The sequence below is a fragment of the Talpa occidentalis genome, unplaced genomic scaffold (genome assembly GCF_014898055.3).
Source record: "Talpa occidentalis isolate TD23 unplaced genomic scaffold, MPIMG_talOcc4v2.1 talOcc4.6, whole genome shotgun sequence".
Taxonomy (NCBI): domain Eukaryota; kingdom Metazoa; phylum Chordata; class Mammalia; order Eulipotyphla; family Talpidae; genus Talpa; species Talpa occidentalis.
The window spans coordinates 41,019,247-41,044,061 of record NW_023604972.1 but is presented as its reverse complement, the minus strand read 5'-3'; the positions used below and the strand labels follow the sequence as shown (position 1 = coordinate 41,044,061).

Genomic DNA, 24,815 nt, shown 5'->3' with positions numbered 1-24,815 from the left:
TTCTTAGTTGTATTACAAGAACTAAACTGTTGGACTTTCCCCACCAAACAATAACACTATACGCAGCCATGCTACAGGGCCACAGGATTCAACAACAGGCAACTAGCTATAGACTCCTTGAAAGAAATGTAATCACCTCAGGTTCCAATCAACAAAAAGATAATAGAAGTCTTATCAGAATAGGAAAATACACCAAATCCTTATGGCAAATTTAATCATCACAAAGTCACACAATTTCACCAATGTTTCTATCACCTTTTGTCTTTTTGTTTCTCCTTAAAGAAACCTGGCTACAGTTTTGTGTGCTATTCATTAGACTGTTGTCTTAACTTTGTGCTTGAAAATCAAGGGAAATACTTCAGGAAATAAACTTCTTAGTCAAAGGTTTGAGAAACCATGTACAATATCCTATTGCAGTAGGGTGCTGTCCATCCGACAGACCTTACAAACTCAGGAAGTGATTTACATCTCCTGTGAACTTAGCTGGAACATTATTCTCAAGGAAAACACACACATAACACATCTCATTCCCAAGCTTTCTCACTGATTTTTCTACTTTAACTGTTCTGACACTATATGAAATTCACTCAATCCTACAACATTTCCTACACTCAATATACTATAAATGTAAGTTTTTGGCTCCTCTTTGACATTGGGACTGTGACAGAAGTCACCACAATGGAGACTTAACATCATGGGTTACAAGAATCTTAAGACAAAAGTTTACTACTTTGTTTTCGCGAACTTAACATTTTCCCACAGTCATGTTGTAAAAGTGCAAGGAACCCATAAAACAATATTAAAGAAAATATTGTAGTTTCCTTTTTCCTAAGAAACATAGGCATGAAATTCTTTTTAGTCAGTCTCAAGAGCATTAGTGCAGGAAGGGGAAGGAGGGCGCACCAATCCTCCAACACTACATGGTCAGAAGAAACTTCCTAAGGAAACATGAGGAATCACGTAATAGCAATAAGCACACTGTTCAGTCTACTCTAGGTGGCACAGGAGAATCACGTGCCCAAAACCTGGTGTTCAGCATGGTTGAAGAGTCACTCCAAAACACACAGCGCCCCACCCTCTTTTCCAACACCATCACCTCTTTGGTCCAAGTATTTGGTAAGTATTAAATATGTACCAAAGAGTACCTACCATTCAGATTAGTCTGAGATGATTTTTATAAGGCAGAATTTATGAAAGCTATCTATAAGTTTCATTTAAACTTTATGAGTATTACCTGCTTATTTGTTTTAATTTCATTATAAATACTAATACTACTTTGTATATCTGTAGTGCATTTACACCGTTGCCTTAATAATAATTAAGCCCTGCCTTCTCTATATCAAAAAAAGGGCATTATTTCCACCTTATTGATAAATCAAGGATAAGAAGAGAAGAGACACTGAAAGCATCAGCACAACAACTAAGATTTCACTTTTATTTGGTTTGTAATGGGCACTGGAGAACATGAGCAAAAGAGGTTCTAGAGCTTTTTTATGTAAAAAATGTTTGTCCATCTTTTCCTGACAGTCATTCAGGATGATCATTCTATCTATCTTCAGATTAGAATGATTTTGCCTGCAACAATGGTATCATCCTGCTGTAACATTTATTCTCTACCCTGCAAGCTCCAAGGATATTAGAAGATGCTGCCAAAAACATTTATATAAATCTAGCAGCTTCCTCGAGTTAGTCATAGGAAAGTGGTTAATATTATCCAACAAAATATTTATTTTTGACAGAAAAGCACAGCTAACATTAGCATCTGCTTCAAAAGGGACTTTTTCTTTAACATGTAGATCCATACTGATTCAGATGCTGAGGATCCAAACAAGTTTTTAAAATTACTTTCTGTGTTGAAGCAAAATGTGGAGATTAATGAAACTCCATAGAAACGCTTTGGTTTTTAACTTCGAATATATAAGATATATGAAATGTAGGAATGCTATTATCTACAAATACAATATATACATACACGTGTGTATCTGTGTATGTATGCATGCATGTATGCATGTATGTGTATGTGTATCTGTACATACACATATCCATGAATATGCACTTTCCCCAACCCAGCAAGCTCACCTTCTACTTCTTCTTCATCACACACATGCTTAAGGAAGGAAGCCCCTCTGTCCAGGACAGCTTCATCCTCCATCCTATAGTAATAAAAAAGAAAAAAAGAATGCTCAGACTTCTCCTGGAGTGAGCCACTTGAAGCAGCCCAGCTTCTGGGCAGGTTAACCTGCACGCTGTTGTTCATGTTAGCAGAGCAGAGTCACTCTTCCTTTGGTGTCTGCTACTCCTTCACGCAGCTCTTCGCTTCTGGTGCTGGAGAACATGCCGGTCCCACATAGCTTCAGCCCTAACCTTGAGAGGGCACCCACATGGGCAGGTGAGAGAAAATAATATCAATCCTGTAGGCTAGATGTTGGGTGTTCTCCCCTTAGGGATTTGCAAAGGAAAAAAAAAATGATGAAAGCCAAAAAAAAAAAAAAAAATACCAAGAAAGGAAGTTTGGTATGTCTGAAGTGCTCGTGATGATCGTTTGTAGAAATCCAGCTTCAGTGCTTGGCTCTTTAAACACCCACTGCATAAAAATGTATACCCTCACACACACACATGCACACCCACCCACACAGAGAAAGCGACAGGGAGTTAGGCTAGTGCACAGTGGGAGCTTAGCTTCCAGCCAGCCTCTTAATACCAGCACAGCCCAGTATTCTCTGTTGAGTGGCAAGCTTTGAGTCACATGTTGGCCTTACGGAAATCTGACATCTGAGGATTATACAGAAACCCGACTTCGGCAACAGTCACATATAATATGCCACCCATTCATTCATTTTCCACATTCTTATCACACATCTCTCTCTACGTCTATCTGTCCTGTTAACTCTTCCCTGAAGGGCATAAAGTTCTTCATTTGGTAGCCACATTACGCTGTCCTTACATAATAGGATCTACTCTGCAATTTCATATGCTAAATAAGACCTCAGAATCCATCCAACTAATGATAGTGTTTTTACGGTCTCCCGATGCCAAACATGTTTCTAATTTATAGAAAGAGTTAAGGTTTATTTCCATATTCTGCAACTTCTTTTCATTGCATTAACTTTGACATACAGAATTCCACGAACTCTATTTATAGTGAAAGCAAAAAGAAATCCTGAATTGCTCAAATGCTGCTTGTGTCGTACCGGTCTAGAAACAAAGAAGTTTCTCTGGGGACAGCTGCTCTATGTCATACCGTACATGAGCTCTGCCAGAGAACCAAATGTTCACTCTGTATTCTATTCATCCAATTACATGCTCAGGCATTGAATATTGTAGGTCTGTTTTCCATATTGTCTGTGTGACTTATTCTTGTGCTTCAGATATTTGTTATAGTCTATGCAGATATGCACTGAATACACTCACCTTCTTTCTATTTTAGGAGCTTATCCATCTGACAAAGGAACTATCTTAGCATAAAAGTCAGAAATTTGGTGTCAGGTAGACCTGGTTTTAAAAACCTACTTCTGAGTAGCACTGAGTATCACCTGAAGCAAAGTATTTCACATTTTTGAGCCTCAGTTTTCCATCTATAAAAATGAGGGTAATAATATCAACCTTGTATGATTGCTCTGAGATTCAAATCAGATACATATGTAAAAGTATTCAATTTTTGTGCCTAGCACCTATTAGTCTTTAATTTAAATATCACAATATTTAACAAGGGTACAATTCCTTCCCTTTTCTCCATCTTTCTCTTTTACCCTAACCTTTATAGTGGGCAATGCCATCAAGCCTGCCTGAATATCTTCTTTCGGGGATACAGGTATTATATGCAATAGTTCATTCTGATATAGATACATCATTTTCTTTCTCTACACTCAAACTAAAAATATGAAGCTAATTCAAATAAGATATGTACCTGCCATCTGGATTATAGTAGAAAAAAAATGCTTTGAAAACTTGAGAAGTCAAGTTGTTTACCAACCTCTTGAGCCTCCAGTTCCCATGAAGATTAAATGATACTGCATATTCACTGATTCGGCAAATATTTATTTAGTATCTGCTCTGTTACTGATACTCTTCAGAAGGAGGGAAATACATCCATATAAGACAAAATTCCTAAGAAAGTAATAATAAATAGATGACTACAGTAACCTTAGCATTAAGTGCTTTGCAGAAAATACAATGAGGCAGGGGGCTACTTGGAATAAAGTGGTTCAGATGTTTCTGTGGAAGTGACATTGACCAGAGACAAAAATAACAGGAAGGAATCAGGCATTTGAAGATCTGGGGAGCAGAGCATTCTGGGCAAAGGAAACCAGTAAGTGCAAAGGTCTTGAGGTGAGAACTAGGTTAGCATGCTCCAGGAACAGAAATGTGGTCAGGTTGAAAAGAGACAAGTGAAGAACTTTGGTAGTTTTGGGAGGGAACCCAGGTGATACAGGCAGAGTAAGCAGTCAGAATTTTAGATGTTATGGGAGCAATGGAAGAATTCAAAGATGGAAAATGTCTTGGTTACTTTACCTATCGTAAAGGATCAATGTACTGCTATGTGAAAAATGGATGGTTAGGTGACCAAAGAAACTATCTCAGAACCCCAGGACAGTCGATGGAAGAAACAGGTTTTAGGGAAGGAAGAAAGTTCTTCTCTGACCACTTTATGGTTGAGATACTTGTTATATTGAAAAAAGGAGCTGTCAGGTATACAATTAGTTGTCTCAGTCTGGAGCTCAGGAGCATTGGACTACAGATAACAAACAAAGTTGGTATCTGAAGCTATTATTAGATGAAATCATCCAGGAAGATATGTAGAAGTAGAGGCATCTACCTAAGACCAACTGCTGGGACATGTCAATATACATAAGCAAAGCCAAGGAACAAAAGCAATCACTGAGTTAAGAAGAAACTCAGGAGAGAGTGATGTAAAGGAAGCTGAGAAGACAGGAGAGCAGGACTACTACTACGAAAAGTACTGCTGAGAACAACAGGGACAGAGGAGAGAAAGCTGGATTTGTCAATATGAAGGTGATTGGGGATGATGACCAAAGCTCTTGAAACATATCACACACCATGTAGATATACAGATGGGTGGCATTCAATCATTTCCGTCTCTCTTTCCTGCCCTCCCACCTCATTCATTCAGTAAATATTTGTTGAGCATCTACTATGTGCCAGCAGACTTTTAGACACTGGAGACACAGGGATGAGCAAGACAGACATGGGCTCTAGTGTGATTACATCTGCCTACTGGAAGATTTCCTCAAGTGAACAGGGAGAGTCCGTTCAGAGGGCAAGAAATCCCTCAGCAATACAGCATTTGCAAACCTAGATAAGAGTGACAGCTTAATGGGGAAATTTTCTTCAAAGACCTCCAAAGCAAAACAAAATCCTGAAGTCCTGTACTGCCACATGCACATAAATAATGCTTTGGAAAAAGTACTTTAGAAGACAAACAGTAATTTAGCTCATATGCCTTCTCAGAACTAACCCATTTGGATACTATCAACCTAGGAATGCAACATAATTTCCTATGGAACATCATTTCTGCACCTCACCATTATCAAGCTGGTTCAGAAGTCTTTTTTTTTTAAGATTTATTTTTATTTATTTATACAAGCACTGGGTACAGTCAGAAGCGCGGGAGGGTGAGAGAATTCACCAGAGCCAGAGCGGGCAGCAGAGCAGGCAGAAGGACCGAAGTACACTGCTGAGGGGAGCAGCGGGCGGCAGGAGAGGTCTGCGCACCATGTGGGACCCTCCTCCGGTGGCCGGGGAGCAGCCGGGGATAGAACCGGCGCTGCAGAGGCTGCGGGCAGCTTCGCAACCCAGCGCTCAACCGCTGCACCACCGGGGAGGCCCTGGTTCAAAAGTCTTTTACTGAGTTTTTGCTTATTTCCTCAATAAATTATTTAGCCTTTGCACCTAAGCCCTTCCCAAAGTTGAATACAACAACCAAAGAGGAAATAAAGGAAGAAAAGCAGTAACACATGAAGGGGACAGTAGAAACATTAATGGCTAGCTAGAGTCTTCCTCTCAAGCTGACAAACTCGCCCCCTCATTGAAGCCCTGTCCCCATGCTCCATCCAAGATAGAGTGAGAACAACTACTGCTACATTCCTTGGCTCTTTGATACATACTTCACATTCCCTTCAAGACTATACATAGCAAGTAATTAGAAACCTAGTCCTTCTGAGGGACAATGCAGAGCATCTGGAAGCAGCCTCCCTGTAAGAAGCAGGGGGGACAAGAATGCTGCAAACAAAATCTATAAAACCTGCCTGCACACCACAGCGGCTTCCCTGGACCAGCACTTTCCTACTGCAGAGCAAGGCCAGCCTGGTGCATCTGGGCCTCTGTGCAAAAATGAGGATTTTATAACTTTTTTCCATCTTTATGCCAGAAATGTCAATTATTTGAGTTTGCATTTCCCCCTAAAATCCTCTCAGCAGTTGCTTGCTATTATTAGTAAGACAGAGATTTTTTTTTTTTTTTTAAAGACCGTCTAGCCCAACCAGTTTTTCCCCTCCATGTCTAGGAAGAAATTAACTCATCTAGTCCCTTATCAAGTCCCTGAATCCATTCTTATAATGTTCGTTTTACACGAACAGCAGTTACTGGAAAGAAGAGGGAAGAAACATGCTTCGAAACAGCTCCCCGGGTTGCTCACTTCACCAGCAAGAGGCAAAGTTCAGAATAGATTTGGAAGCTTCTTCCCGGTGTCACGGGGATAAGGGTCACTGCAGTCAATACTGAACCCTCACAGGGCCAAGCCTGCCTTGCTCCCACCAGGCCTCTGACAGAAGTTAGAACCTTTCTACTGAAGTCCACACCCAACGTGGGGTTTCTCTTATTCTCCACTATTTTGGGGCACCAAAATGATTTAACTGTAACACATGTCAAATCTGCTGCCAAGCAGACTGGCTTTCACCAGCCGGTCCTAATCACTGAGCAGGCCTGTAAGGGTGACTTAAGCCCGGCACGAAAAACATTTGTGCAAAACTGTCAGCCATTGGGCCTTGGGCACCCATCTACATTCCACCCCTCTGAGTTCCCACCCCCAGAGTCCTCGCCAACTGCCAACGTGCTCACTAGCTAGTCCACACAGCGCAAGCAGCTGCCACTCAGCCAGTCAGCAAGCGGCAGGCCGCCAGCACACAAGTTGCAGAAGGCAAGCCTGCCCTGTCAGAGTGCTGCTAAAGGTTGAAGGTCTTTTCGTGTGCTAGCCTTGAGATTCTCCTCACTTGCCCTCTCACCTCGCTTCCCTGTCCCTCCCCTGCTCTGCCTCCCACAGTAGCACTTCACTCGTCTCTATAGTAACCGCATCTGGTTTCAGGGTTATAGCTTTCTACAGAGCAATTCTCCTCCTAACCTAAGGCTGTTGCTAAAGGATGCACTAGCGGAAAGGTTGTTGCTTAAGGTGAGCCACCTGCTTCCCCGTCACCCAGGACCACAGCTGAGTGTGAGCTACAGGATCACAGCAGAGACAGCTCCCTGACCTTGGTGCACCAGCTCATTATGGAGGGTCCACCCTGGGGTTTGCAGCCCCCATCCCAGAGCAAGCCTGCTGTCCTCCATATCCTGCTCTCCCTTTACCAGGCTAGTGAAGGGAGAGCAGTGGATCAAATTAATACTGGGGCTTTCTGGCTACTTCCAAACAGGCGCCAGGGGATGCACCCTAGGGAACAAAATGTTTCAGTTTTGAACATGTCTATACCTGTTTGACACCCCTAGTTCCTTCCATGAATACAGCTTAAAGTTTATTAGTTAACCTCACATTCACACTTAGCCCACTTTATCCTTACTAGTTTGATATATTTATAACATCCAGTGCACTCCATAATTTCTCACTTGACAACAGTTCTCCTGTGCACAGCAAATGTTTAAACAGTCCTTTACACACATTCCGACACACACACCAAAGTGACGCACGCCGGAAAGTGGACAAATAGTAGGAAGTGGAGAGTTTTATTATTATTAGTCACTGCTGCCATGAAAATTATATTTACAGTGTGTATAAGGGCCTTTGCATAAAAACTAAGAGGTGTTAATCTCAAGTTGCAGAGCTCAGAAGCAAGCTGCCCCTGCTACTTGGCTGGTCTTAGATCAGATGGGTGGCAAAAATCAGCATTTTCATGGGTCTTTTTCAGGAGCTACACAGAATGCAACAATCAGTACTGACATCTAAAATTATACACTCATTCACACATTTCTGAATTTTATTCCCTTCAAACCATTTATAAGAAGCAGGGAAGCATTTACATTACGAATCATTTGCAAACATGATGTTTTCTTTCAAACTTTTTAAACCGCACAGCGTTTTATGGGAACCTTTGTTGTTTTGGAAAGTCTGCTGCCCACATTTTCAACATACACATAAAAAACAATCTCAATTCTCCAAACCACAGGCAACAAGGGAGAGCGAGCTCAGCGGCTGCAAAGAGCACTGCCATCTTTTGGCAACATGGGTTCACTACAGGGGAACCGGAGGAAAAGCCACAACTATTTCTTTTTTTTTTTTTTTTTTTTTTTTTTTTTTTAAATATTTATTTTTATTTATTTATACAAGCACTGGGTACAGTCAGAAGCGCGGGAGGGCGAGAGAATTCACCAGAGCCAGAGCGGGGAGCAGAGCAGGCAGAAGGACCGAAGTACACTGCTGAGGGGAGCAGCGGGCGGCAGGAGAGGTCTGCACGCCATGCGGGACCCTCCTCCGGTGGCCGGGGAGCAGCCAGGAATCGAACCGGCGCTGCAGAGGCTGGGTCTCACGAGGGCCTTTCACTCTCACAGGGAGGAAGGAAGAAGAACACAGTTGTAGGTTTAACTGTAAGGCTGCTGGAGCTCTGGACATACATGTTGGATGAACAGACATCAGTGTGACAGACCTGACAAGCGCGCCTAATGGCAAAAGCGACTCCCAAAGATCAGTCGGCAACAAAGCAAAGCAAATCCCCTTGCAGAGTTCAAGAGTGCCCTAATCAGTCTGGAAATTTACACAGGCCCAGGGCCAGCCTCACACCACATCAGACTGTGGACTGGAGAAAAGGTAAAAATGTAACCCACAGTAGGAACACACCAAATATAAATCTGGATTTGTGAATAGCATTAAAGTTCACTTATTTCAGAGAAATGAAAACTGATATTTACATAAATGTTCACAGCAACTTTATTTGCAATCCAAAAACTAGAATCTTTCAACAGGTGAAGGGTTAAACTATGTGCATCCATACCGCAGAATAATGCCTAGCAATGAAAAGGGATGAACCACTGACACACAATGCAAATTGAATGGATCTCCAAAGGACTGTGCTGAGTGAGAAAAGTTAATCCCAAAAAGTTAGACTGTATGATTCCAACTTTATAAAATTCTTTGAAATGATAAAAATCTAGAAAGGAAGGGCAGATTGGTGGTGTCTAGATTGAGGAGAAAGGGAAGAGGAGGGACGAGAGTACATGTGGTTATGAAAGGAAAACACGAGGGTCCTTGTGGAGCTGGCTCCGTTCAGTATCTTAACTGCAGAGGTGGATATGTGTCCACACAAGATAAAATTGTGTAGAGTTAGTATACACAAACACACAGAAATGAGTATGAGTAAAACTGAGGAAATCAAATTTCAGATTAGTTCAGTGGATTGTATCCCTGTCAGTATCCTGGTTGTGATATACTCAAGTTCTGCAAAACGTTAACATTAGGGAAAATTGTCAAAGTGCACAAGCCATCTCTGTGTTATTTCTCCAAATAACACAAATCTGTGAATCTACAAATATCTCCTAAGGTGTGGAGGCTCAGGGGAGGTTGCAGATGAAAGGGTATTCTGTGATGAAAAGGGAATGGCTTGTATGACCTCATCAGAGCATTCCCCTGACTTACCCTACACCCATATCACAAATCTAACTTTTTTTAATGACTCTTTTCATGTGCTTCCACAAACATCTCTGATTGCTGCTGACCACAGTTCCACGGAAGAACAGAGCAGTCTCATACCTGTCAGAAATTCAGCACTTAGTCCACTAAAAGTCTTGTCTGAGTTTTACGGTTAAGAACAGATGAAGGAGGCTCTCTTGCAACATTTAACTTTCAATTGCCCTTCTTCAAGGCTGTGGAGTGAAAATCAGTATGGTCCTAAGAGAGGGCGGCAAGATAAAAAGGTTGGGAAAGCTTCATTTGAGAAGCCAGAGGGCAACACTTGGCATGTCCATCCTCTCTCTTCCCCTCACCACTGCCAAGCCTTCAGCCAAGAGCCTGATCCTGACCAGTGTCAGAGTAAAGAAGGCAGAATATAAGAAAGAAGGGGAGAGAACCACAGGGTGATATTGAGTAAAATTCTAGTTATAGCTGGAAACCCTTTCTGCAATGCAGCTGAGTTAAGAGAAGCTCCAACATGTCCAGAGTTTGAGGTGAGTATATGATAACTAAATTCCTACATGACCTCCCACCAATGATTTCTATCTGGCCCCCTGGCTCTGAACACACTCTTCTATTCCACCCATTTATAAAACACAGTTAGGTATTATTCTCCTTTTAAAGACAGTCCAATAGTTCTTCCTTATATGATGATGAAGTTCAAAGTATTCAAATTGGAAGCTAAGGCCTGTTACAACCTTTCCACATTTTGCTCTTGCCATCCCCCATGCTACAACATTCCTTGAACATGCTACGCTCTTGTACAGTTTCCTCAAGCTGACATGGCATCTTAGTGAATGCAGTCTCTCCAAGACCCAATTTAAAACTCTCCAGAAGCCCTTTGACATTCTTAGCACATGGTTTCCCAACCAGAGCTGTACTCCTTTCTGTTCTCTATTGGCCCATGATTGTTCCAGTGACACATACTGTCACTGTCATTTAACCTCACTTGACTATACTTGGACAAGTCAAGACAGTTGTTCCCCCTATATTATGAGCTCTTTGAGAGCAGGTATCATCTTTTGATAGTCTTCCTAGCTCCAGCATCAAGCAGTCGCCACATGCAGTAAGTGATCATTAAACACTGATGTAAGAGTGAATGAATGAACCAGTGAGGAATGGGTACAAAGAGGGCACATACATGTTTGGTGCTAAGTACATCTCTAAGTTTAAATGCCCTGAATGTATTTTTCAAACAATATGAAGCCCACACACAACCAATCTTCCAGTCACAGTTATGCACTGCTTAATGACATTTTGGTCAATGAGAGACCACATACACAAGGGTGATCCTAAGAGACTGTACACCACAGCCCAGGGGGCTAGCAGGCTAGCCATCTAGGTGTGTGTAATTATACTCTGTGACATTCGCACGACCACTAAATTGCTGACAATGAATTTCTCAGAACATATGCTCGTTGTTAAGTGATGCATGACTGTTTAATTCATGACTATATAAACTTCTCTGATATTCAACTGAAGAAACAGTGATTCTTTCCCAAGCTAGAATGGGGAAATGGCTATATAGTACTCCCTGAAAGATGCTATGTCAGTAGATGAATTAAGGGATTTTCAGAATAGTTTTTTTTTAATTTTTTGTATTAACCAGGATGAAAATGCATATATTGTATAAAAATGAAAAATGATGTAAAAATACATAAAATAAAAAATTAAAATTTTAACTAATTTTTTTCCTTATTGGCTAAATTTACAACTTAAACTTTCACATAGACTGAACTATACTTAATATACAGTGACAGAATTAAAGTCCAATGAGAATTCCCTGGTTTTTTTTTTTAAAAAAAAAAGTTAAGTACCTGGACATGTTATATAGTATGTTCTAAGTAAATATTTGCCCAATGACTATATAAATGAATGCACTTAAAAATTAATTGCAGGGCATCCCTGGTGGCGCAAGGAGTTAAGATGCAACCTATAAAGCTATCTGCAGCCCCTGCAGTATGAGCTCAATTCCCTGGCCAGCCAGGGAGCAAACCACATGGCGCAGCAGACCTCTCCTGACTCGCCCATTGCTCCTCTCAGCAGTGTACTTCGGTCAATCTGCCTGTTCTGTTCCCCACTACTGTCTGGTGAATCCTCTCACCCCCCACACCTCTGGCTTGTGCTCCAGCTCTTGTATGCACAAAATAAAAAAAATCTTTACAAAAATTAATTGCAGCTTAAACCGCTTTTAAAAAAATAGAAGAAGCATGCAAAGTTTTGAGAAAACTCAATTTTGTTCCTCAGGTATGGACAGATAAAACTCTAATGTGTTTCGTTAAACCAATGAAGAAGCTGATGGCAGCTGCCTGAAAAAAAAGGAAATTAAGATTTGAAACGCCAATATAAATTCAGGGTCTGAAAATGTTAGCCAAACTTTACAATTATACATTGTCAGTGTTAATTATAGTAATTAGAAAGAGCTAGCACAGATCACTAAAATCCATAGTTAAGCCATATACTTCATTTTAGTCTGTGATTTTGAACACAGTGACGTTGGATTTAGCAGTGGCCCGGGTCAGATACAAGTTGCAGGTGGACAGGATCTCAAGAGCAGGAGTTTGTTCTGGGACCCCTTGCTGGGAGTCAGCCAGATGGCACCTGATTACATGTAGTCAGGGATCTGCCCACGTCTAACACCCAGAGCTCACATAAGAGCAATGTGCCCGCTTTTCCCATTTGTACCCAATATGGCAGCCATAGTTTTCATCTTGCGTTCTAAACCACCTACTGGTAGGATGAGGCTCCAAGCATGTGCCAGGCACTGTGCTAAGCAGCAAGCATGCATTATTCATTCTTGATGTTGTCAGATTTTTGTCCAACTGGCACAGCAATAGGGCAGGGCTAGAGTTCTAGCTAAAGGATTTCATTATCTGTAACAACGAAGGAACTGAGATTAGGAATTCTCATCATTCATTTATTTTTTTAAGTCTCATTTTTTAAACACCGTATGTCAGGTATTGTGCTAAGCACTTTATAATGATTATGTGCTTTGATCCTAATGACAATTCTATAAGGCAAGTACTGATCACATACCCATTTTGGAGATGTAATTTGAAGTTATCTAATTTACCTGAAATCACACAGTAAGTACAACAAGAAAACCACATCAAGAGTCTAAAATTAGCGTATTCCTTCATATTATCTATCTATGCTGCCCAGCAGGGATTGCCTTCAAGAATTTTTTTTATAAAATTGCTTTATTTAAATATGTCTTCTTATAACTTCAGATTATATCTCTTATACACACCACTTTTCCTATCTTTGTGTGCCTGCTAGTCAAAGGTTGAAGCATTCTCTAATAGGTCTCTCAAATAAATGTCTTTAATTCTATTCAGCAAAAATTAACGCTGAGTTTACTATGTCCAGTCACTACTGTAACTATTTTACAGACATTATTAATTCACTTAATGCTCATAACATTCTAATGAGGAACGTACCACATTCATTATCACTATTGAGGCACAAAGATGTTAAATTATCCAAAGTCACAGAGTTAATAACTGTTGAAGGCCAGATTCTAACTCAGCAGTCCAGATCCAAAAGTCTGTGCTCTTAACCACAGCATGTCGTGCTGCCCCTCTTTGGAGATTTTACTGAATTGTTCCAAACTCTTTAGGAATCTGGGAACCAGAGTATCAAACAGATCTTTCACTAAAAAGCAGACTTACCAGCGTGTCTCTGAGGTGTATAGACCCTTAACATCCATGAAACATCTCCTCCCCAACCCCATTTTGCAGATGCCCAACTTTATGAGTTTCTGAATTCTCAAGGAAAAGAAGACAACTAGGAAGATCTGCAAGTGAATGGGGTGGAACCATCCCCCAGGCTCATTCTAGGCTCATCACTGGCAGAGAGGTTCAATACATGCATGTTCACAAAGCACAAATGACGATGTGGTATGAATCTTCAGAGTTGCCAGCAAGTAGCTGAAATCACAATTTGATTTACACATGCCAAAGATGTACTCATCAAAAGCCACATGGGCTACACTAGGTAGCAGAAAAATAACTTCTATCTCATGAACTTTATGAGCACAGCTCACTATTACATGAACAGTGAGTCACTTCCCTAGTCTATGTTCCCTTATTAAAAAGTCTCTTTCCAAGACAAATCTTGCAAGCTGACCACAGATCTGAGGCATAAAGCAGGGAGGGCAAGGAGAGGGTTCAAAGTGGTGGTGGTGGGGAGCACAAGGGACTATGGTGATGGATCACGGGTGCTATGATGGTAGGAGAACTACCAGGACTACATCTGAGGGGAGAAATCAAATACTATACAAAGATGAACACGATGTAAGAAAATAATTACATTTAATTAAAAATTTTTTAATAAAATAAAAAATCTCTTCCCACATGCTATTCAAAGTTAATCCTTCATTTTCCTCAAGGAATCGCTCAGCATATTTGTAATCAAATTTTCCGTAACTTAACTCATCTAGTCACTCATTCATTTAACAATATCTCGAGTCTACGATAACTAGGTTTTATCCTAGACATGAAAGATAAATCCATAGGAAGTAAAAAATAAAATTAGATGCCAATCTGTATAAGGTGTTACTGCTATGGGAAAATGTAAGCAAGGAAGATATTTAGAGAGTGCTGGTGGGATGGGGGCAGTTTTAAACACTGAACAATAGTTGAGCAAAAACCTGAAGAAGGTGAGGAAGGGCATATTCAGGGAAACAGTAAATACAAAGGCTCTGAGGCAAGAGAGAACCTGGGAGATGGAATGTCAAGGCCAGTGGCTAGAACAGAAGGAACAGGAAAGTGGGAGATAAGGTCAAGAGGTAAAGGTAAGAGAGGGTAGGGTGCATGGCTGAGAGGCTACTCTGATGGCTTTAACATTTAATCTGAGCAACTGGAAACCACTGGGGGGTTCTCAGCAACAGAATCTTACAGTTTTCTTTACTCTTTAAATCTCTGTCACTATATAAACATCTTCATTAAGGTGCTTCCTGGAACCTACTTAGATTCATAAGGTCTTCCAGGAGCCACAGCTAGTTTGCACTGACTGTGTAGTGCCACAGAAGTCACCAGCCCCAGCCCAGTGAGCTGCAGATCAAAGATTGGATGGACACACCTTGGAGGCATTATCCTAGTGTTCAGCACCTGAACACGGAGTTCAGCCTGACGAAGGTGCTGAACTATGTGCTCAGAAATAAGGCCAACCTGCATTAACTTACTCATATAATCTTTATTAACTCCTTTGCCAAATCAGCCTCAAAGTTCATGACTCAAGTAGCTGCCAATTGAATCCTTGCCTACTTAAACTTGCCTCAGGGATGGCAACATGTAGTGTTAGAAGATGCCAACACTGCTGATTAATATGTGGATACCATAAGAACAGCTTGGAATTGATTTGTTGGTGGCTTTTTAACAACCATGACTTAAATAATAAAGGAATACATTTAAAGTTGTTTCTAATTGTAAATTTTCTGGATTAATTTCATGAAAATAGGAAGGACATAAGAAGACTGCAAATTTCCATAGCCAGACCTATTGCATTTTGGGGCAATATGCCCTCAACTTGCCATTCCTTGCGTCAGGGTCGAATAATTGCTAGTCTGGCACTAGTGGCTTCTTCATCAGGGAGTGGGCCACCCAGCAGAAGAAAGTATACCTCGATTTAAAAACGCCCTCTTTTCATTGTACTATTCTTCCAGCTTTTTGTAGGCTTACAGTCTTTCAAAATAAAAAAAAGCAAACAAACCACCTATTTAATAACTTTTGATTGGAACAAGAAAGCTTGAATATTAATGGTATTATATAGCAAAGAATTACTGTTAATTTTATTAAGTATGATAACAACAGTGGGGTCATATTTTCATATCTTAACTTCTTAGAAATAAGCAATGAAGTATTAATTGGTGAAACCATATGATGTGGGATTTGCTTTAAGATTGTCCAGCAAAACACGGGGCAGGCAAGTATGAAACAAGATTGGCAACATGTTGGTAACTGTTGAAGCTGGGTTGCTGGTACATAGGAGCTCCTTGTATGCTCTCCTTTCATGTTCTTGTTTGACATTTTTCAAAATAAAAACCCACACTCGTCTCTCTCATTTTAGACATAAATTAAAATGTATATTAAGCATCTTGACATTTTTTTTTCTTTTTCTTCACACCTTCGTGCACAGGGTCTTATCCAAAGAGAACTTGATTGACTTCGGCATGCCTACCGCTTTCCATCTTAGTCAAAACGAAAGGAGCTTTATGAGACCTATGTTTGTTAGCATGCGCATGAGCATTTTTAATTTTTCCCCTCATTTGTGTAAAATTGTGTGGCAAAATGCAACAGAGCCATCAAATATTTGCAGTAATAAACACTGAGGCACAAATAAACCTGGTGATATTGACAAAACTAAAGCGCAGGCTAATGAGCAACACAGCCAGGATCGGCAGCAAATGCCCCCCCCCATACCTCCGCTGACACACAAAAGACCAGCAGAATATCAAAGGTGAATTAGCAGGGACCTTGAATATCAAAGAACAGTCTGGATAAAAGTGGAACCTATGAAATTCAGGAGTGCTGTACATCCAAATATAGTTACACGCATGCTATCTGGGACATGACAGTGAGCTTTCTCTGGGATCTTGGAAGAACAAAATGTATCCAAAACCACCATAATACCTTCCATTGGTAGACTGGTGTGATACAAGGGAAAACAGGACGTTCCTGGTGACATTACATCCCCTCCTTGCCAAACACAGACATGAATTTTTCCAATAATAATAAATGTTACTAAAAATGGTGCTTTACATAAATTATTTAAAGCTTACTACCAGTCCATGAAATAAGTACTATTAACATTCCCATTTTACAGATGATGAACTTGAGATTAAAAGATACACGTGAGTTGTCAAGGTCATAGAACTACCAAATGATGGAACCCATTTATCAGCTAGCTGTATTAAAATTACTAGTAAGAATATTGTGCCAAAAGTATTTTTTTAGATACATGATGGATGAAATAGACTAATGATCTATTCTATTGTTTTCTATGGATAAATATATTTTGAACTACAAATAACCACAAATAAGGATAGCATTCAAAAGAAAAAAATGCCAGTGTTATCTCTAAAGTATAATCATAAATAAAACTAACCACAATCAGTTGAGATAAACCTACGCCACAAAATGACAATACAAATATTGTCTAAGGTAACTGCTTACACTTTTCTCTTTATCTCAAAAATCAATTATCTGGAGAAACACAAGCGAACTAAAGACCAATGTAAAACATCAATCAGTTCTTAAAGATCTGTTCAGTGTCATAACATTCCCTTTCTGGAAATGTGGGACTTGCTTGTGAACTATTACCAAATACAACCCATTTCACAACCCACTAGTTAAAAGGGAAGAATTATGTCTTCACTTAAATATCAGAAGAAAAGTCACTTTGCCAAGAAGAGTCTTAGAAGTAAAGATTACTTTCTCTCCAATATCCATTTGTTTCAGTTTTCACAGTCCTCCCAGATTACTGGCAGCTGCCAAGTTGAAAAGTAAGAGCTAACAACAGTGCAAGTCAGACTGTCACTACCATGTTCCAGTGTTGACAGAGACCTCTGAGTCTGTTTTATATGTCTTCCTGTCTACGCTCACGATTCTGCAAAACTAACAGTGAATACCAGGAAGGGACAGTTAAATTCAAATGATGGCACTTACACCAAATGGAAGTGATGAGCAGCTGAGAGTTGGCTGTTTCTGTCACATACACAGTCATCTTTGTTTACGGTGGACTTTGAAAGGCAAATATATAAACACTTACAGGTAAAAACTGTTCAGCAAGCTACATTAATGTCATTTTGTTAGTAGCCAAATCATTTATTGCTTCATTACATATTGATTTGCACTGTTTTACGATTAGCAGTAATGGCCCATTCATTAATAAAAAATCTTATTATTCAGTCTCAGTAAGGATTAGTCCACTTAGGAAAAAAAAAGTGTGTGGTGAATCGAGCATGGCACTTCCTGCCTAATTCTGATTCTCCCCAACTTGTCCCACTCCAAATCTCTTAAACTGGTAAAGAAGTTTTATAAAATGAATGCAGTTCAATTCTCTAATCTCAATTTCCTCATCTGATAAATGGGCTGTTAGTAATGGCTACAATGTTCAATTGTGAGGAAGCTTTGAGAGAATATACACAAAAGCACCCTGCAGGGTAGCTTAGCTATCATAAAAGCTGCAGATAACACACACAGCTGGTATTATTATACAGTAGGATCTCTAACTTTTCTCAGACAGGCACAAGTTCAGGAAGGTCACATTGTAACATATGGCAGAGAAGGAATCACAACTCTCCCGTCATGTGCCTCCACTACATGGAATAAGAGGAAAAACAAGGTAGTTGCACCAATATCTTTCCTAAGTCTATGAGTCCCCTGTGGGAGCCAGGAACAAAGGACAAGAGAAACTTCCCTTCCTAAACTTTATGTGACGTACTGGGGTATCAAGGAAAGAAATAATCAAACATGTCCCTCTTGATAAATCAGAGGTCAAATTTCTCAACTTGTTGATAATACTCAGAGGACTGGCTGGGAATGTAGCTGAGTGCTGCAAGCAAGCCAGCGGAGTATTTTTGAAAAGTGGTTACTCTGTGAAACAGACCTGCTTGTGTAATTTTTGTGACCAGGAAAAAAACTTGAAAATGACCCCAAAAGCCAGTATTTTTAAATCAGAATAAAAGAAAAATACCAAATAGAAGTGACAGAGGGATAGAGGCAAGAAAAGAAAGAGTATCTCAGGGTCTTCACTCACATATCTCCAAGAATTTTAAAATTAATGATGTTCTAAAATAAAAATGACATACTCGGTGGATAAGCAATAATAATTTCTCTTACGTAGTAAAACTACTGACTCTGCATGATGCTAAAGATGTATCAACAAAAATAATTACATGTACACTTTGTCATGCACTGATGATTTGCCAGTCCCTGTAGATAATTCATTTGCAATCTATCTACAACTAAGCAAAAGCCCTAGAGTTACTCAATACTCAGCTTCGCTTTACAAAACCAGAAGCCTGGTCTTAGAGCCTAAAAGGCAGAATCTGAGGGTGCAGCATCTGAGAGGAAGACTGGAAATCCACATTCATAGATGTCTGTCTCAGAAAATTCATGCTCTCCCTCATGGATTGTGGAGGTGCCCAGGCAAAGGGTCCATTTGACATGCCCTCTCCCCTCGTAACCTGAGACAGGTACAAGGCAGTGAAAGCTCCTGGAGGATGAGACAGGAGTATGTGAGGGAGAGCATTACCTTCTCGAAGATCAAATCAATGGGGCTGAAAATAGTGAAACTGAGAGCAGTGTGTATTGATGATTTTATGACAATAAGGTGTTTTGAAAGCATAACCATCTGTACATTGGACAGGACCAGAATACAAAGTTCTTAATAAACCCCAAAAAGCCGCCCAAAGCAAGTTAATGAATTCAAAATTTTAAAAAAGCCCATCTGTGATGTTTTAGTCTACTCTGTACAATCAACAATATTGAACAGAGCACAAGAGGATAGACAAAGTGACTTCCAAAGTTTTGTGATACCACAGCAATCAAATAGGGTATGACTTTCAAGGAGCACAAAGATTCACACAACTGATTTCCCAACACGCCTAACAGCAATAAGATAGTTATTACATTGAGTTTAAGTGACAAATAATGCAATTCAAAGAAAGAGGTTGCAAGCATATAAAGAAATCAGAGCAGAAACAAAGTCACGAGGCAAGCTCCTACTGTAAAATTTATTTCACTGTCTAAAGCTGAATCAACTGTGAATCCTGATGGTTCCCAGCCAGGGAGTTAGGAATATACTACAGGTGGAGTGAGATATCCATCCTTCATTCCTGAGGGTGACTAGGCAGGGCCAGGCACAGCCTGAGCCCCAAAACAGTTACCTCCAGCCACAAGATGTTTAGACTGTTTACCCGAAGTGCCGTTTACCCAAGTGCCATAAAAATATTATTACTTACTAAGCATTCTATGACGTGAAAAAGATTCAGAAGCATTAGTAAATGAATCCATCAATTCACCAACTTTTTGATCAGGAAATGTTAACAGCTTAGAAAATCCACAGTGTACCTGAAGAAGCATGAATAAACAATTCCTCTCAATCCTCTTCCCTCCCCATGGGGCCATTATTTTTCTAACAGCTGTTGGCCAGCGTCATCCCAGGCTGAGTATGACACACTTTCTGAAGTAATGTATACAAGGCGGTGTAAACCCAGCCAGGAAGCAACAGCTGAAGACACTTCTATGCCCCTCAGTATGGGATCTGTGGATGCCAAAGGGGGAGCCCCATGCACTTCAGTTCTCCATACAGACCAATCAAAAAATGTACTGGGGTATATCTGCTGCCTGAGAACCACATAAGAAAAGTGAGTGAGGCATTAATGCCAACTGAACAGTCATAAAGATCTTGCAGGGGAGCAGAGAAGAGGGAGATTTCCATCTCACCTTTTCATGTTTCACTGTATCTATCAACACACACAGATGACTTTATAAAGAGCAACTGTTGTGCAGTGAAAACTCTTGTGCTCCACAGAAAGATGGGCCTGTGTAGTGGCAGCAGAAACTCCTGCTTTCAGGCTCTCCAGGACTGTGTGGTGTCCCCAATTCCAAAAACAAGAACAGAGGCGCCCCTATTTATGCTTTACTAGCGCCTAATGACCGTGTCAAAAGCTGCACTCAAAGGTCAATATTTTATGAGGCAAAATTCCAAACTACTACTATAATGAAAATAAGAGAAGGTATAAATTACATGCAAGTCACATAGATAATCACAGAATTCCAAGATATCATCAGGTCTTATACTTAGATTTCTCAGTTTCAGATACCTTTCCCTACACCAGTGATTGCCTCATGGCAGTCACTCTGCTTGGTTCCCAAATATCTATCTTATCCCAGTTTATTAAGGTGACCTGGCCTGCCCAAAATTGAAACTAGTTCTCTCTGTATCTCTCTCTCTGTCTCTCTCTGTCTCTCTCTGTCTCTCTCTCTGTCTCTCTCTCTCTCTCTCTCTCTCTCTCTCTCTCTCTCTCTCTCTCTCTCACACACACACACACACACACACACACAGGTGATGGTAATATTATTTTGGAATTAGCCCACCACCTCCTCAATGATCTCATCTTAACCTCTGCCTCACACTTTAACATTCAACACCATCAGGGTTCTCCAACCCCAGTGTGGATCTGGGAACCCAACCTGGATTTGTGGAACCCAACCTGGATTTTCTGTCGAGATCCTCAGACCTGTGCTGGTAGTACTGGCATTTACCCTCTGCTCCAAGCAAGGGCAATCCCCAAAGGACTTGGCCTCTTCCTTGCTCTCACAGCCAAATACAATTCTGCCCAGATCCATTCCTGATCCCTCTATTAAAACTAAGCTTGGATCTCACCAAGTGAGAAACCAAAGTTCAATATATAGGACATTAGTGAGGGCGGGGGCGGGGGGAAGATTCCAGGCCAAAGGATAGTAATAACAGAGACATGAACCTCAAAATCTGGGGGGAAAGAGAATTTTTAAATGAGGTGTGACTTTTCTTGTTTCAGGTGGAAAATAAGAGACTCTTTGAGGCCAGGCACATTTGTGTAAGGGAAGGTTGTTGCCAGGTAGATTCTTCTTAGATGGCACTTAAGTTATTTTTGTTAATGGCCAATGGGACATGCTAACAGTTGTCTGACATTCTTGGCGATGTAGCACTCAGTCATCACACCCATGAAGTGGGTTGTAAACCACACAAACCCTAACTTAGGTAGCACCACATACATCTATCTCTGCCTTCTTGTGTCTGCTTCCTCAGACACAAGAGACAAAGCTGAGTTCAGCGCAGCTTAACCCTGAGGACATTATGTGGGTCTCACAGATCTGTGAAGCACTGTAAGCTCTTTACAAGAAAAACCTGATAAATTAAAAGATGTAATTACTAATGTGTATTTACTCACAGTCTATGCAGACATGACTTTAAATTGCAAAATGTTCTACCTTCCAGGACACATAAAATGCAATAGAAATTTGTAAAAGCCTGCCAGCCTGATTAGGGCAAGGTTGCATTCTTCAGATTCATGTTCATATTTATCAGGAAGCTGTGTTAATCATACCCAAGTATTTTTTTTTTTACTTCAGAATATAGCAACACTACGGTCACTGCTAGCTTTTGCTGCTATATTCTCAATAATATGAGCAGAAATTTATTGTTAGTATTTTCTGTTACAGACTCAAAATGTCTTTCTACCTCCTTGATTAACAGAACCTCAGGAGTGTTATAAATTATCATGTGCGGTTTGATATTTGAATTTTGCAAGTTGTTTGGAGCTTCAGAAGCAGTTTATAAAAAACAACTTCTGTATTTTAAATAAAGCACAGCAATACAGATCTAAATTGACCATAGTATAGAATCATAGGAGAATTGCTATGTCTTCATATGGTTAAAAGCAGGTAAGATAAACAATTTTTAAATCTCCAGCCAAAGCCCAAAATCTGTAGGAGTAAGCTGGGAAAAGGAGTAATTATGAAAAGATAAACTGCTTTGTGAAGGTGTTTGGTGGTAAATTATATGATGCCATTACCTTCATAAACAATGATATTATTTGAAAGCAACCAAAAATCCACATGGGTCTGCAAATGCATAAATGTTCCCAACAGAAATCACAAAGAAAAACACCTTGAATGTGAGTTTTCTTTATTGTATAGTTGGTTTGAAGTCTGTTCAGATTTTCAGATAATTCTTTGGAGCTCTGATGATGCAGTACTATTTCTTTACCACTTTTTGTCTTTACCAGTATGGTTGTACATTTCCAGTTTAGTCACCTTGAACAACTTTTTACTGAAGACCTACTCTGGCAGTCCACACCAGAGACTGAAGACATTGAAAATGAATAATACACAGTCACCTCATTAAGGAGATTACAGGCTGCTGAGGTAAAAGGATACATTAACAGATAACTTTGCACAGCTTCAAAACTTCAAGAAATATACTTGTTGAAGATTAGCAGTTAATTCTTCTGTCCTTTTTGTCTACAAAAAAAGCATTCCTGGTAGCAAGAAGAAACATTTTCTTTAGCTGGGTTCATTTCCCTAGGTTTCTACTTGGGATGGGAGTAGGGAGTAGAAAGGGGAAGAAAGAGGGATCACAAATAGTATCTTTTGTGCAAAACAACCCATAAGAAATTTTTTCCTGAAAAATGATAAATGGTTAGTAGTTTTAACACATAAAATACATTGACCACAAACTCAGCTTGCTCAAAGCTGACACTTGACTTCAACATTTCTGGCAAGTGTCACTTTGAATACATTTAATGATCTCTTTTGACTACAAAAATGCCATGATTTCTCCTAAATCTCCTAATGGTTGTTCAACAACCAAAAAGAAAAAAAAAAATGCTAGCTCTATCCTTGCTTGCTATCTAGAAAATAGATTTACAGGCTTGCAGCATCTGCTTTCCCAAAAGAAGCAAAAGGAAATAAAAAGATAGTAACAGTCACATAGTTCCCCCTAAAAAGGTCTAAATGTTTAATTCTCAAATGCTTTCATAACCAAACACCTTAAGAAACTGTACACAGAACACAGAAAACACTGACACAGTCCCTCCAAAAAACAAACAATACCAAAATGAAAACAACAATGAAATAAAACACTGGCAAATCCTGAAAAGAATAATTAATCCAAGAACAAATCATAATTTACTTTGCCCATTTTCTGGGAGTAACAATTTTTTGTCACTACTAAAGACAGTTTATTTGGTAAAATTAACCATGACAGAAAAGTCAAAAGTCAGCTATCTTTAAAATCTAGGTTTCTCATAAAAACTCCGGAGGGCGGGGGGAGATACGAAATGAAAATCAGAGATGGAATAAAGTGAATCCTGCATCACATGTAATTTCTGAGGGTACTTTCTAAAAGACTAAAACTTGTAATATTCTGAAGAAAGTCACAAGAATAAAATTAAAGTATCCAAAATGGATTATATAGAGTTTACTGATACACATGTTTTATGACACATCTTGACAATCTGAAGCTATGTGGTATATGTGGTCCAAAGAAGAAAAAAAAGGGAAAAAAGTTTCAAAAGTCTTAGTACCTATGATCCTCATTTACCCATGCATACTTGAACCTCATGTCAGTAGTTTTCTATTTTTGTAGTTTTCTATTTTCTACATGTCTGAATGATCTCCCTGGACAGACTTTAGAGGGAACACGGCGATGCTCCTTCTTTCTCCCAAGATCATAATAAAATGTTCAAAACAATAGGTGACAATTAAATAAAAATGCCACTACACATGTCAAAAGTAAAAATATAAAATGTGTCTAACAGTGTAAATAATGCGTAGGGTCCTTTTGATTTGCATATTTTATACCGAGCACTGAAAAAATAACAAATATATATCCATGTCACATACAGTCACTATGTCATACCTACTACCTACTGTGACCATGCAGAATAAACTTCAAAAGGCAGGAAATAATTGACACAGACTTTCTGAAGAGTGTTAGGATTGCATAAAGAGCATAAATCATTCTAAGGATCAGAAAGTTTATGGTGTTACTAATATCACTTCTCATAACCAAATATTCCAACTGGCTACTATTCAAGTTTGTATTTTCCAGAGAAAATAAAGAAATATTCATTTCAGGTCAAACTTTTTTGGTCACAGCTCAAAGATTACCCTACATCCAAGTGAGAATTATCTGAGCACCATCTAGGATCCTCAAGAAATAGTACATACCACCAATAAGACTGACCCAAAAGTCCTAGATAAACAACTTAAATGGTTAACTTGCTTTTCACACAACTATAAACAGCAATATGATTTCAAAAAGAAGAGTCCAATGATAATAATGAAAACAGACTATATTAGGAAGAAAACCATAATTGGTAAATCAATAAATGAGATTATGAGTTTTTAGTACCAAAAAAAAGAAACCAAGC

The 24,815-nt window shown here is 39.6% G+C and overlaps 1 protein-coding gene across 2 annotated transcripts in view; it reads right to left on the bottom strand.

Annotated features, from left to right (window-relative positions):
- SLC4A4 (solute carrier family 4 member 4) overlaps positions 1-24,815 on the bottom strand; it is a 347,176-nt gene that overhangs the window by 295,242 nt on the left and 27,119 nt on the right. For both annotated transcript variants that reach the window (XM_037530399.2, XM_054688304.1), the window contains exon 2: positions 2,080-2,153. In XM_037530399.2, coding sequence (XP_037386296.1) covers positions 2,080-2,152 — 73 coding nt within the window. In that variant the 5' untranslated portion in view covers position 2,153. The remainder of the gene's footprint in view (positions 1-2,079; positions 2,154-24,815) is intronic.